Source organism: Hipposideros armiger, unplaced genomic scaffold (assembly GCF_001890085.2).
Source record: "Hipposideros armiger isolate ML-2016 unplaced genomic scaffold, ASM189008v1 scaffold_13, whole genome shotgun sequence".
NCBI lineage: Eukaryota > Metazoa > Chordata > Mammalia > Chiroptera > Hipposideridae > Hipposideros > Hipposideros armiger.
In genome coordinates, this window is record NW_017731363.1 from 6,881,851 (window position 1) to 6,895,474 (window position 13,624).

Consider the following 13,624-nt stretch of genomic DNA (forward strand, 5'->3'; position numbering starts at 1 on the left):
CTCATATATAGTGAGATAAATTTCAGGATTACATATTCTATTCAGCTGATGTATTTGTTGATTTCTGTACCAATGTCTTATTGCTATGGCTATGTGAATTGTTCTGGTCTGTCAATACAAGCTATCTCTCACTGTTCTTCTTTTATGTTTTGGGACATTCTCATGCAAATATGCTTTTGTATATGCTCTAAGACCATTTTACCCATTCTCCCCACCCCAAAAAATAAAATTCCATTGGGATTCTAAATTAAATCACGTTAAATATATGTTAAATGTATGGAATTGACATTTTTATTATATAATCTTGTTTAAAAACATTGTATGCTTTTCCATCTGTTTGGTTCTTGTTTTAGGTTTTTTACATACGATTTTATAGTTTTCTATATAGATTGGGCTGTCGGAAAAGTCATGATGTATTTTTTCTGTTTTTCGTTGCAAAAATGTGTCATGACTTTTCTGACAACCCACTAGTTTGTTTATTGTACATTGTTTTTACTCTTTTTTCCTTTTCCTTATTTTGCTGGCTTGATCAGGTTAGTTTTCATTCTTTTTCCTCACTATTACTTTTTTCTTGAAGTTTTTCACTCCATTTTCCTGCTTTCATAATTATGATACAGATTTCTCTCATTGTATTTGACAACAATGAAGACTTGTTGGTAAGTTTGGATCTGTAGGAAGACCTTCCTCTAAAACACACATGCACACACTGTATGCTCCTAATACATCTAGTCAGGAGCACAGCACCTAAGAGAAGCAGAGGACTACACAGAACTGGAGTAGATCAATATATCCATGTGGTTTCCCCAGTGTCTCTTGGTTCCTTAACCAGGCATGTATGCCATCTTGATATCTTACTGGAGCTGGGAAAGCACCCAAATCCTTGCTATGCCTCAAGTCTTTTATACTTGGGGTTTATTTCACCATTCCAGAAGAATTTAGATAAAAATTCATGCATTTTTAAAGGGAATACTGTTTATAAACACTGACTCAGTTCTCTTGGTTCTTAAACCATATTCAGCTCAAGGGAGACCAGTCCTTATCCAGTCAGAGAAACCAGAGTCTGTATCCTTGATTAGTATTCTAGCTCCTTCATCAGTGTCCTCAAAAGCCATTTCTCTGCCTGTATTTTTTTTAATATCTACAACTGTGTCATGAGAAGACCTAAAATGGGTGCTTCTGTGTATTCAATTCAGGGGTGATCACATTGTGAAAATGCATCTAGAATATATGTTACTTCAAGAAAAGCACAAGGGAGGGGATCGAGAGTCAAACGTAGGTCTAAATCTTGGTTCAACCAATTACAATTTTTTTGAACTTGGGCAAGTTACTTAACATTCCTGAGTCTCAGAGTCTGTCTGTGAAATGGGTAACTATTTCTGAACGCATTAGTTTGTTGCAAGAATTAAATGACTGAAATAATTAAAGCACTAGCACCATGCCTGACATGTAATAAGTGCTCAGTAAATTGTGGTTAATATTCCTAATATTTGGTGACATACTCATAGGTATGCCATCCCAGCGGAAAATAAAGCCAAAGACTGTGGGGCTGAAAAAAAACCCCAAAACAATAGAAGAGCAGTTTTCTTGGAGGAAAGGAATGCATATTTCCTGGTGATTATTATATATAGCCATGGGAGTTAGACTTTTCACTTAATGGAAACAAATTTAACCCTCATACTGGTCCTGAGAGGTGTACATATTACTTGCATATGAGGAAATAAAGCTCAAAGAGATTAAAGCCCATGGTAGGGTCTAGACTAGAGCTTAGATTGGTATGACTCCAAAATCCATACTCTGCCCCCACCCCATATCTTGCTCTGTTCTCTTAAGTTCATTTTATACCTGGGCAATGTATTGGGGAGGACCATGCTACAACATCTATTTTGGCCAAAGTGTCAGGTATTGAAACTGAGTTCTGACAAATGTGTACCTTTGTCACAAGGTCGATTGAAAGGTCATGTCTGTCTCAGTATAAATTCACTCAACCATCAGAAAGCAGTTTCAGTCTCATTCCCAGAGGAGAGGGGTGGCTTCCTTTGTGGATATAAAGGGCCACGTTTTATTTTTCTGCCTCTATTTGTGGACGCCAGCCCTCTGTGCCTGAATCCTTTGCGGATAATTGAGAGGAGCCCCAATGGAGCGCCTCAGAAGCAGACAGACTGTTAGCAGCTGTTGAGCGCTGAGAGGCAAACCTAGGGCCGTATGGCCTACTGAGGAGATCCAGGATGGGAGGAGCCATCAGGGTGAGCCTGCTCACAAAAGCTCGAATTTAGGTAAAGCTTAGAGGAACAAGGAGGGAGATGAAATTCAAGGAGGAGTGGGTGTAAACAGAAGCACCAGAGCCAAGAAGAGTTGAGACTTGAACAGCTAGGTTATTATGGAGCCAAGTCTGTGGAGACAGACTGCTTGGGTTTGAATCCCTGTGAAATGTGGGCAGTTTACTTAATCACTCTGTTTTAGGCCGGGTTCACTAGAAGCAGAGCCCAAGAAGGGGTTTCTTAGGTTAGTGATTTATTGTGAAAGTAGTTTCAGGAGAAACCTATACAGGGATGAGGAAAACATGCTGGTTTCAGAAGTTGAGCATCAGCCTGATCCCAGACAGAGTTCCGGAGCATGACTGTACTGCAGAAATTGTTCAGCCCAGGTGAAGGGGCAGGGCTGTTCTAACTGCACATCAGTCAGCCACTGAGAGCTGGGGGATCACTTCCCAGGAATTGCCAGGTGAGGGGACTCCCCTAAGCCAAGCTGAATCTGCCCGAACTGGCTGCAGTTGTAGGAATGGGTGCAGAGTCCTGGGAGAAAAGGGGGTCTGGTGTGTCACCAATGACATCTGCTACACTGAGCTTTAGATTCCTCATTTGTTAAGCAAACATGGGCATAATAGCACTTACCTTGTAGGACTGTAGTAAAAGAAAGAATGTATGTAAAAGCAGGGGTGGTAACTTTTCGGGACTGAAACTGGGAAGGTCCTGGGTGATTACCCAGATCCATATTATCTGAAGATTTGTTTTTATTCATTGGTATTTCTTGATACCTGCGTGATTGGGGTAGCTTAAGAGTAAAGAGTTGATAGGATCCGTGGCTTGAATGTTACAAGCAGGTGTATTGTTTCCTGTTGCTGCTATAGCAAGTCACTACAAACTTAGTGACTTGAAATAACACACATTTATCATTGTACACTTGCATATGTTTGACTCAGGTCTCAGTGGGCCAGAATCAAGGTGTGACCAGGACTACTTTCTGCCTGCTCTAGGGGACACTCTGTTCCTTTGCTTTTTCTAGCTTTTGGAGGCTGCCCTTATTCCTTGGCTCACAGCCCCTTCCTTCTTCAAAGCCAGCGATGACTGGTTGAATCTTCTCACGTTGCATCACTCTCACACACTCACTGTCCTGACTTCTTTTCCTCTATTGAAAGGGACCTTGTAATTACATTTGACCAACTTGGATAGTGCAGGCTAATGTCTCCATCTCAAGATCCTTAATTTAATCACATTTGAAAAGGCCCTTTTGCCACATCAGGTAACATTTCCACAGGTTCCAGGGATTAGGATATGGAAACCTTTTGGCGGGGAGCATTATTCTGGCAAACTTTTCCTGTAAAGGGCCAGATGGTAAATAATTTCGGCTCTGTGGGCCCTAAGGTCCCTGTGGCAACTAACTACTGAGCCCTCCACTGTCGTGACAGAACAGCCGTAGACATTATGTACATGAATAGGTGAGGCTGTGTTCCAATAAAACTTGAACTGTAGACACTGAAATTTGAACTTTGTATAATTTTCACAAGCCACAAAATGTTATGCTTCTTTTGACTTGCCCCACAACCATTGAAAAAGGTAAAATCCAGTCTTAATTTGAAGCCTGTACAAAAATAAGCAGCAGGTTGGATTTTGGCTTTGGGCTATATTGGTTTAGAGTATTTTCCCTCATAGCCTATTTAAGGGTTTAAGGAACAATATTCAAATGTTTGGAAGAATTTCTCCACCACACTTTGCTGGTTATCATATCTATTGCAAACCTTGACCTTGTGGTCTGTGCTACTTCTATTTGATGTTTGTTCCCCATGAGAAACACCCTCCCTTTAATTTTTCATGGAAATTACCGAAGGTGAAACGATGATGGTTGGTCTTGAAAACTTGTTCCTTTGTGGATGGTAAATGTTTGGAAACACAAGCACACTGGAAAGAATGCTCAATTTATCTGAGTTACTCAGAGAAAGTAATCTGTATCTTGACATTTCTATTTTTTTCTCCCATTAAACCAGAGTCACTCAGAATATTGTTAACATTTTATTGGAGCTGGCTAAATTGGTGAGAGTAAAGAGGTGGGTGAGAAAGAAATGTGTTGCATAGTAAAACAGAAATTATTATATGCAGGAGCACCTTGCTGGGGTTCGTTTGCCATCTCACAATATATTATGACTACGTCTCATTTATTGAATGTAATTTTCTCTTTAAAATATGGCACTTTTTCTTGCTATCATTATGCCTCTTGCTGAATGATAGCTGGCTGTAAAACACTCTTTTTTCCTTTTCTGTTTGTTAGGTGAAGGGGAAGAGGACTCTGGGAGAAAATATTGCCGATAATGGAGGTCTGCGGGAAGCGTTTAGGGTACGCACTGCAACATTTGCTGTGATTTTAAAAATTAAGCTCTAAAACACCGTATGGGTACACCTCAGTTTACACCACGGACACGGTCTTGAGGAGTTAGATTTCTGTAAATTTTGTGAATTTCTCTTAAGTAGCTTTATATTTTCCCATTGACTCTATTATACCTATTGTATGAATGGAGCTGCATTTCTTTCTTCCCTTTGGGGTAGAAAGTTACCCTAAAGAATAATGTTTGTTATTAAGAATCATGTATTTAAAGGATAGTTTTCAGAAGATACATTTACAGCGATATCAAAGCACGCTACGGAGTCTCCTTAGGGGCAAGTTCATATGAGTTTTCCTTGAGTACTCTCTCTCTAGTTCTCCTGTTGTGTTTTATGGCCAGAGGCCGGTGGTTCTCATATAGAGGGGCCAAGTAAGAGTCCATAATAATGTTTTCGTCATCCACTGGTCCGAGGTTAAACAGGAAACATAAGGATGATGTGGAAAGACTTTCATAAAGCTAAATGCATTCAATGTAAAGACCAGATTGTTATTCCGAGGTTATAGTTAAAATACATTTTATAAAATGATGGTGATTGCGGATGATAGTTTTCCCTCCTACTTGGCCAAATAAAAAAGTGGGACTATGTTGAACCCAAAATTGATTTCCACGGGCCCTGTTGTTGCGTTAGATTTGTTTGTTCCCTGGTAGGAATGGAACGAACATCTTTTTTGGTGGGGAGGGGTAGTTAGTTAACATTTGAACACTTTGGCTCAGCTGCTTTGTATGCATTGAGTGTGAGATCTTTTTGCAGGTAAACCTGCCTCACTGTTAAGCAATATGACATTGACTTGCATTTCTAGGTTTGTTTTCTTAAAGGAAAACTTGACAGGATGCATTTTGCACATGGTGCAGGCTATATGTAGTATCTTAGCACTGGATGAGAAAACAGGAAAGCCATCATTGCGGAGGATCATCTGTTCTGCTTCTCTCACTAGGCTTACAGGAAGTGGATAAATGACAAGAGGCAGGGAGCTGAGGAGCCTCTCCTACCAGGTATCACATTCACCAACAACCAGCTCTTCTTCCTGAGTTATGCTCACGTGAGTAGACCAAGGAGGCGGCATCACAGTTGAAATGTGGGTCTTGGGCTGGCTCCCCTCATCAAAGGTTTGGAACAAAAGTTTAATGCCCTAAGTTTTATTTTAGCTAAAATTGTAACTTGCTGCTTATTTTCAGGATAAAATTCACCCTTTTAATGTTCTGTGGGACATAGCTAATTGATAGGATCACGGTTGATTGGCATTTTTTTTATATATCAAGTGGGTTACCAACCCTGTGTTATCACTTGATAGTTTTAAATATATCCTGACTTCTAATGTATTTGATGCTATTTATAACCATGTCTAGTGACCCCTTCTTTGACTTTCATGGCCATGCCCTTTCCTGTATTTTTCTTTTTCCTTTGCCTCATTTGCTGACTTTATCCCACTACTCTCAACCTTTGGGAGACCCTCAAGGCTATGTTCCAAACTTTCAAATGAATATGTGAAGACTACTAGAGCTGAAGAAAACAAGTAAGGCAAGGGAAGTCATGCCACTCTTTTGTGAGTTTAATGGGGTCTCTAGCAGAAATTGAAAGAAGACGTGCACTAACAAAGGCACCATTCTGAGTCTGAGTCTCTGGCTAATGAGGCAAGTGCCAATTCTTGTTATTGATTATTGCACTGCTTTTTGTAAGAAATACTTAGGCCTCATTTTCAGAAAAGTCAGAGATGGATTGCCGAAGATTCTGATGCATGGCCTTACAGTGGGCAAATGTGTATCTGTATGCTCAAAACTAGGCAAAAGTTTTCACCAGTACAGCCTTTTGTTCCTAAGTCTTTGCATTCACTCCTCAGTAAGCTCATTCATTCCCATGTCTTCTTTGGTTGACTCTGGTTAAAGCACTCTCACCTGTCTGGGGTTTTTTATTTCTTAAAGCTGACATGACAACTCTCAATAAATTATCACTTATCAACATGACATCAACAAAACTGAAGTCATCAACGAAATGACTTTCCTTTTCAGTTTTCCCATTTCTCTTCACACCACTGTCCGTCTTACACGGCATTGAAATACCACGTTTATGTTATTACTGACATGCTGAAGAACTGCAGTGGCTCCCATGTACCTACCACATTGAGGCCAAACACTTCCAGCTGGCGTTTTAAAAAGTTCTCCTCAGTCTGATCCAACTCTACTCAACCAACTCTAAATCCCCAGAGACGCACCTCTAGAGGCACCCTTCGCTGGGCAGGTATCCTTACTTCCACCCCATGGTGTCATGCCCATGACTGTCTTTGTGGCTTTGCTTTTGATTTTCCTTCTATAATGTGACCCCATTTCTAATTCTCCCCCTCAGATTATTCATTCCCACATTTATCCTTGTTGAGTTCTACCTCCTCCACACCTTCCACAAACTTCCCCAAGGACTCCAGTTCTCATTTTTTAAAAAACATCTCCAATTCCTCTACACTTACCTTCATTACCATGCAATCGAGTACTTAACTGTTCCCAAAATGTTGAAGACTTTTAGTTTTATCTCCATAGCCAATCTTCTGGATTCTTACATTCTTACATTTCTGTCTCTCCATAGCACCCATCAGAGATGCTGGCTATATTGAAGATGCTTGACATTTTCAGATGAATTGCTTGAAAAGTATAAGACTAACAGTTCAATTAATGAGACTTTCTTTTGGGTCAGTACTGGGTCAGATATCTAAAGTAAGCACACACATACATAGAACTTTCTAGAGCAGGGCTTGGCAAACTAGGACCCATGGGCCCAATATGGCCTGTCTGTTTTTGTAAATACTGTTTTATTGGAAAACAACCAGCGCTTTCCTTCTCGTAGTGTCTGTGGCTGGTTTTGTGCTGTAATGGCAGAGTTGAGTAGTTGAAACAGAGACCTTACTGCCTGCAAAGCCTAAAATATTTATTATCTGGCCCTTTACAGAAAAAGTTTGCTGACCCCTACTCTAGAGGACAAAGTACAGCGTCTATCATCAGTTTTTACCAGGTTCTTATTTATTAGGTTGTCGGAAAAGTCATGATGTATTTTTTCTGTTTTTCGTTGCAAAAATGTGTCGTGACTTTTCCGACAACCCAGTACTTACTTAAGGTCCATCTTAGTTACAGCCTTGTCTACAATATCTCTTTGTAGATGAAGTAAACTAGCTGATAGCAACATTATAGTCATAATTTTGAAATGTCTCCAAATAAAATTCCAAACCATATTTGGTTTATTTTCAACTAAAGAGATTTAGGGAAAAATGGAAAGCTATTTTATATCATTAATGAGAAGTTTATCTTGGAACTTTTCCCACTGACAGAAGGAGGCGATTTTCAATCTTCTGGACATTGGAATAAGTCTGCTTATAGGGAGTAGTTATTTTCCCTCCTGAGAAGGTACTAGGAAAACAGTAAGACTCATAATATGTTTCCAGAAATCTCTTCAATGGTATATGAAGCAAAGACAATACTATACAATAATTTAAGAATATAAGAAAAAACATGAGAAAAAATGAGGTAAAATCAAATGCCAGAAACAACTTCACATTAGCTAGGCTTCTGAGGACATTAAAGAATCACATTATAAAAACATCTTCAAAGTCAAATTCAGAACCGCAGTGATGGATGGTTTATCTCCATCAGAAGCAATAACATCATATTGCCTTTCCTGCTTCCTAGATCTCTGTCGTTTCTGTGACCTGTCATTTTTTTCCTCAGATGTTCTTCTTATCCTTCTACTTCTCTCCATTCGCAGTTCTACTTATTTAGTGGACGTTCATTGGGAACCTTCCTGGGACCCATAAATAATCTTTTAACTAGTCTCTAATTTCCTTGTACTACTACGTGCCTCTACCAGATACATCTTTTTAAAATATGACTTGATCATTTTCCTGCTCAAAACAATGTTGAAATATCATTGAAACACTTTAGCCTGTTGCTCAGGACTTCAGAAACCTGCCACTGTTGCCCCTGGTCTCCCATTGCTGCCCGTATACACCACACAGTCCAGCCAAGCTGAATGTCTTGCTTTTTCTTCCCCTATCAAATAGGTCTCTGCTTCTATTTTCTCCTCCACTTGGATCTCCCCGCATCATATTCATGTGCCCTAGTTCTTTTCATACTTCAAGACTATGTCATATTTTAAGACATACTTCAAGTCAGGATTAAGTAGGTTATGGTGCAGGAACAGACTACACAAGGGAAGTTTATTTCTTGTTCATGCTGTATGTCCAACATGGGCCAGCAGTGGGTCTCTGCTCATAGTTTTTTCTTAAGGATCTGGGTTTTGGAGTCTTCATCTTGACATGTGCTTCCACGGTCACCACAGGAATAGGAAAGGAATATGAGGAAATGTGCACTGGACCTTAATGTAGCATCTTAAATTATTCTTAAGGCTCTTCAAACTTCTGCCAGGAAATGACGTATATCACTTCTCCTAGCATTTCATTGGTCAGAGCAAGATGGAGAAGTGTCTTCCCATCCAAGGCCTGTACTAGGGTGAGGGAAGAAAGGCACCCAGGGTGCAAAATACTATTCATGATTACTCAATAAAGGGTGGTCGATTCATTTTATTGATTCAAATGAGTATGGTTACGATTGACAAAGGCTATTCCAACCATTATATTAATTGAATTAAGACATTGGTTGATTCCTGGGCACATACACTATTCTCTTGATTTATAGCATTTGTCTGGAAACCTTCCCAATTTACTCAAGTTGTGGAATTATTTACAATGATAAAACCTTCTACTCTGGTGATTAAAATAATACATGTTACTACTGATGAAGGTTTTATCTGATCTACTAAACCTGTTTTTCATCCATTGAGTCTAAAATTACTCTTCAGTATGATTTGGAGCAGTTAAGACAGTAGAAAATGTGTCATTAGAATGAAAACATAATTATCGGGATGCTTTTCTCTTCCAGGTAAGGTGCAATTCCTACAGACCAGAAGCTGCCCGAGAACAAGTCCAAATTGGTGCTCACAGCCCCCCTGAGTTTAGGTAAATGGGCAGATGGGTGACACTTGTTTTCAACTGTGCATCTCCCCTCTTCCTCCCCTACCCAGCCATCCTAGTGCTTTACCAAATAGGTGAGCTGAACAAAAGCCTGTACTGTGAATAGTGATATCTCCATTTTGCAGGCAAAAAAAATCTGGCCAAACAGAAGCTAAGCATATTTTATTTCATTAGTAGGAAGCTGGTTTAGTTAGCATTCTCTCAGCTAAATTTCTGTAGTGGGCATTTGTACACACCTCTAGTCTAGTGCTGTATCAAGAGATCCATGAGATTTTACGAGATTCCCAAGGTCATTTGGACTCCAGGTCGTAGCTTTAGTATTAATTCCTGTTTATTATCTTCCAGTTTTTGGAAGGCAGCAATCCATGGGTGCCATGAGCACCTGGGCACTCAGTAAACTGGAATATTCGATTTATCCCAACCAGCTGCTTTTTTTGAATGGGCTAAAAAAGTCTCTTTTCTTAGACAAGGATGAGATCATGTACTGCATCTTGAAACACTTAGAACTCTGGTTTATTTTGTGTTATAGAATATTCTATTTAATGCCTCTTTTTCTTTTGTGGAACCAACCAACAGACATGAATGAGTGCCCACTTCCCGAATAGCTTTGAATACAAAGGAGGATATATGCTGATATTTAGCTATTATAATTCATATCTAGAGTCAAAAGCTCCACATTTTGGCTTTTAGCATGAATCTTATTTTGAAACAATTGCTTATATATAAAGGGAAAAGTATTATGAATTGCAATCTTATTTAATTGTCAGAATTCATAAAATATTAAGTAAAAATAAAATTAAGGCTAATACTACTTACTCTATGCTGGGTTTCTAGCATAGTTTGAAGGAAATTTTCTATAGTTGGGGACAGAGAATTATAATGGGAAATCCAGGAAACCATAATAATTTATGTTTATTCATTCTTTGCTTAGAACATATTATGTCTGGATATCTTTATATTTAATGTTTAAATGAATCCATTAGCATATTGCAGGAAAGTCATCTACAATGTCTCCTATATTTTAAAATCTTATTCCTAAAGCCTTGCTTTTGAAATGCTTCAGAAATTGACTATAAATTACCCAATAGCATAAAATCTAATCACTGTGTTAGAAATTCTCCCCCACTGGGCTGAACTGTCAAGAATGCTGACAGTATCTAATGGACTAAAATGTGCTCCTACTGACAAATGGTGCAGATGAAACCATGCAGTAGATTAATTACTCAACAGAAACGTTTTTAGAAACTAATTTCCTTTTACTAACTAGTTGCCTTTATTGTTGGATTTTAACTGATAATTTTCAGAGTATACTTTACTAATTATCAGCTTAATTCTAACTTGAACACTTGCCCTGTGTGAATCGCACCATGAAACATGCATCCCTACCCATACATCCCAGCTAAAATATAAGAGATTATGGGGGGTTTTTTGGATACAGGCCATTACATTCATTCAAATGCCCATAGGTAACCAAATCATTAGGGAAGAAATAGTCAGCGGCCAAGAATGCTGAGTCTCCAGTCAACCCTTTGACCATACAGTTGAGTAAGAAATAGATGAAGGGGGAGTTCTTGCTGGTTTGTTAGTGATGTCTGCAGTAACTGTAGATTTCGAGTGCAGCAGAAATCACACAATGGAAATACCATTTCCAAAAGGCAGTAACAATCAAAGTGCTGAGTAGGAATCTGCAGCCTTTACTGCAGTCAGGGAACTTGTAAGAATGCCAGATTTTGAAGCTAACTTCAGTAAAGCATTCCTCATCAATAACAACTAGACACCGTTCATCGGGTTATTGTTACACAAACCAAATTATAGATAAATATGAGCCTTCAAACCTAGTAGGAATTTAGAGAAAGTGTTTTTTGTAGATTGAGTTATTTAAAGATAGCGATAACAACAACATGGATGAATCTTACAGACATAATATTGAGTGAAAGAAATCAGAGACAAAAGAGCACCTACTGTGTGATTTAGTTCATATGATGTTCAAAAACAGGCAAAACTAATCTATAGCAATAGAGGGCAGAGCAGTGGTTATCCTTGGAGGCATTTCTGATAGGGGAACCAGCGAGCTTTCTAGGTATTGGAAATATGTCATGTCTTGTTCTGGGTGGTAGTAACATCAGTGTATTATCCACATGAAAAGAACTGATGGGCTTTCCATTTCAGATGTGTGTACTTTATATCAGCTATACCTTCTATTAAAAGTTAAATAAAAAAATAGAAAAGCTAAGTCTTGGTAAATCCTACAGCTTATAGAAATTTGTAAATTTATGGGAGTATACAAACCTATATACAATTTATTGGAATTGTTAATCCTACAGTTTACTGGAATTTGAAGATATTTGGAAGATTAGTGGGAGTGTTTGCCTGGCATTCAGGAGATATTGGTTCTAGTCTCAGCTCTGTTCATTTCTGAGTGTACTTACCCATTTGGGGCTTCAGTTGTCTCCCCTGTAAACAGATTAAATGAATGCAACATCCCTTCAAGCAACATGCTGCTACAGTTTCATGCAGAACCTTTTGATATGTAAGAATTAAATGACATGGGCTTTGACATATCTTTTTCAGGGTCAATGGTGCAATTAGCAACTTTGAAGAATTCCAGAAAGCTTTTAACTGTCCATCCAATTCCACGATGAACAGAGGCACAGACTCCTGCCGACTCTGGTAGCTGGACTGCTGGTTCATGCCATTCTGAGAGAGCTGTACAGTTCCAGTAGAGGCTGCACTGAGCACACGTCGCCTCCTGCGTTAGGCCTGTATTCCCATGAGGACTTGTATTTTTAACGCACCTTCATTATTTGGGTATTACTTGGATCTAAACAGTATCTACTCAAAGTCATAGAGCTTAAGAACAGAATACAAGAAGTGAACCAAGTATGTTTCTTTAGAAAATCAAATCAACAAAAATAAATCCCTGGGCTACTTTTGTTGAAAACGCTATCTGCTGACTTGTTGCAATTGTCCATTTTAGTGTGTAAGCCACAGCTAAGTGGTACATAGCATTTTAATCTACAGCTTTGCAGGGAGCCTAAGTAGAATGTATCCAGAAAAAAAATCAGTCTATTAAACTTTTAACCCTCAATGATGAGGCCATGTGCATGGATACCTGGGAGGTCTTACTGACTTGTGAAATGCAGCACTAGATTTTATGTATGGTCATTACGCAGCATTTAAAAACTCGAAGGTAGTTAAATTAGAAATATGTTGTATCTTTATTTTACAATTTTTGATGAAGTTTGTGCCTTTAGCTTTGGAATCTGCTGGGATGAAGATGTGCCTCACAGCTTGCATCTCATACAGCTGACTGCCCTGTTCAAGTCAGTTTGAACAAAGCTGGGAGAAAGGCTACTGGTGAAGGATTTGAGTTTGTCAAATAGAAAAAAAAGGGTGCATCGTTCAGTCCCAGAAGAAGTCAAAACTCCCAGCCATGCAACAGCAGGAATACCAGGAGATGAAATCTCCAAAATTTGACGTGGCCTGCCCAAACCTCAGTGATTATGTCTGTCTGCCAGCCACTTTTCTTTAGCCCAGTTCCCATTTGTCTTATTACCTTCATGCATGTGTGTTCTCTCATTTCTGAAATTAGTAGGCATCGAGGAGATGCTTTTCTAATTCCCCACTAGGAACAGGTGGCTGTCATTCCATTTTAGTGCGGAGGGCTGGACACTGCATTGAGGAGGGTACGGAGTCCCTTCTGTGTTGGCTCAGTTAATGTTACCTCTCTTTTAAAAAAACCATTTTAAAAAAAATGTCTGGATTGAAGACATTTTATAATCTATTGGTTAAATGTAAAATTCTCTGCATAGTCCAAAGAAACATAACTGTCCAAGTCTTCTTCTAAGGAGCCTGCAAGAAAGAGCAGTACTGTGTTTTTGATCCTCAGAGCTTTCTTCTTCCACGTGAACTCTGCTGTCTTTCAGTAGAGTGAGTGAGTGTGTGTGTGTGTGTGTGTGTG

General features: G+C 39.0%; 1 protein-coding gene across 2 annotated transcripts in view; it reads left to right on the plus strand.

The window, feature by feature from the left end:
• PHEX (phosphate regulating endopeptidase X-linked) overlaps nucleotides 1-13,618 on the plus strand; it is a 190,491-nt gene extending 176,873 nt beyond the window's left edge. The window contains exons 19-22 of one of the 2 annotated variants that reach the window (XM_019666156.1): nucleotides 4,543-4,608; nucleotides 5,590-5,694; nucleotides 9,572-9,648; nucleotides 12,235-12,599. In XM_019666156.1, coding sequence (XP_019521701.1) covers nucleotides 4,543-4,608; nucleotides 5,590-5,694; nucleotides 9,572-9,648; nucleotides 12,235-12,337 — 351 coding nt within the window. In that variant the 3' untranslated portion in view covers nucleotides 12,338-12,599. Of the gene's footprint in view, nucleotides 1-4,542; nucleotides 4,609-5,589; nucleotides 5,695-9,571; nucleotides 9,649-12,234 lie in introns of both variants that reach the window. The other variant, XM_019666164.1, reaches the window with a different exon arrangement.
• The last annotated feature ends 6 nt before the right edge of the window (nucleotides 13,619-13,624 follow it).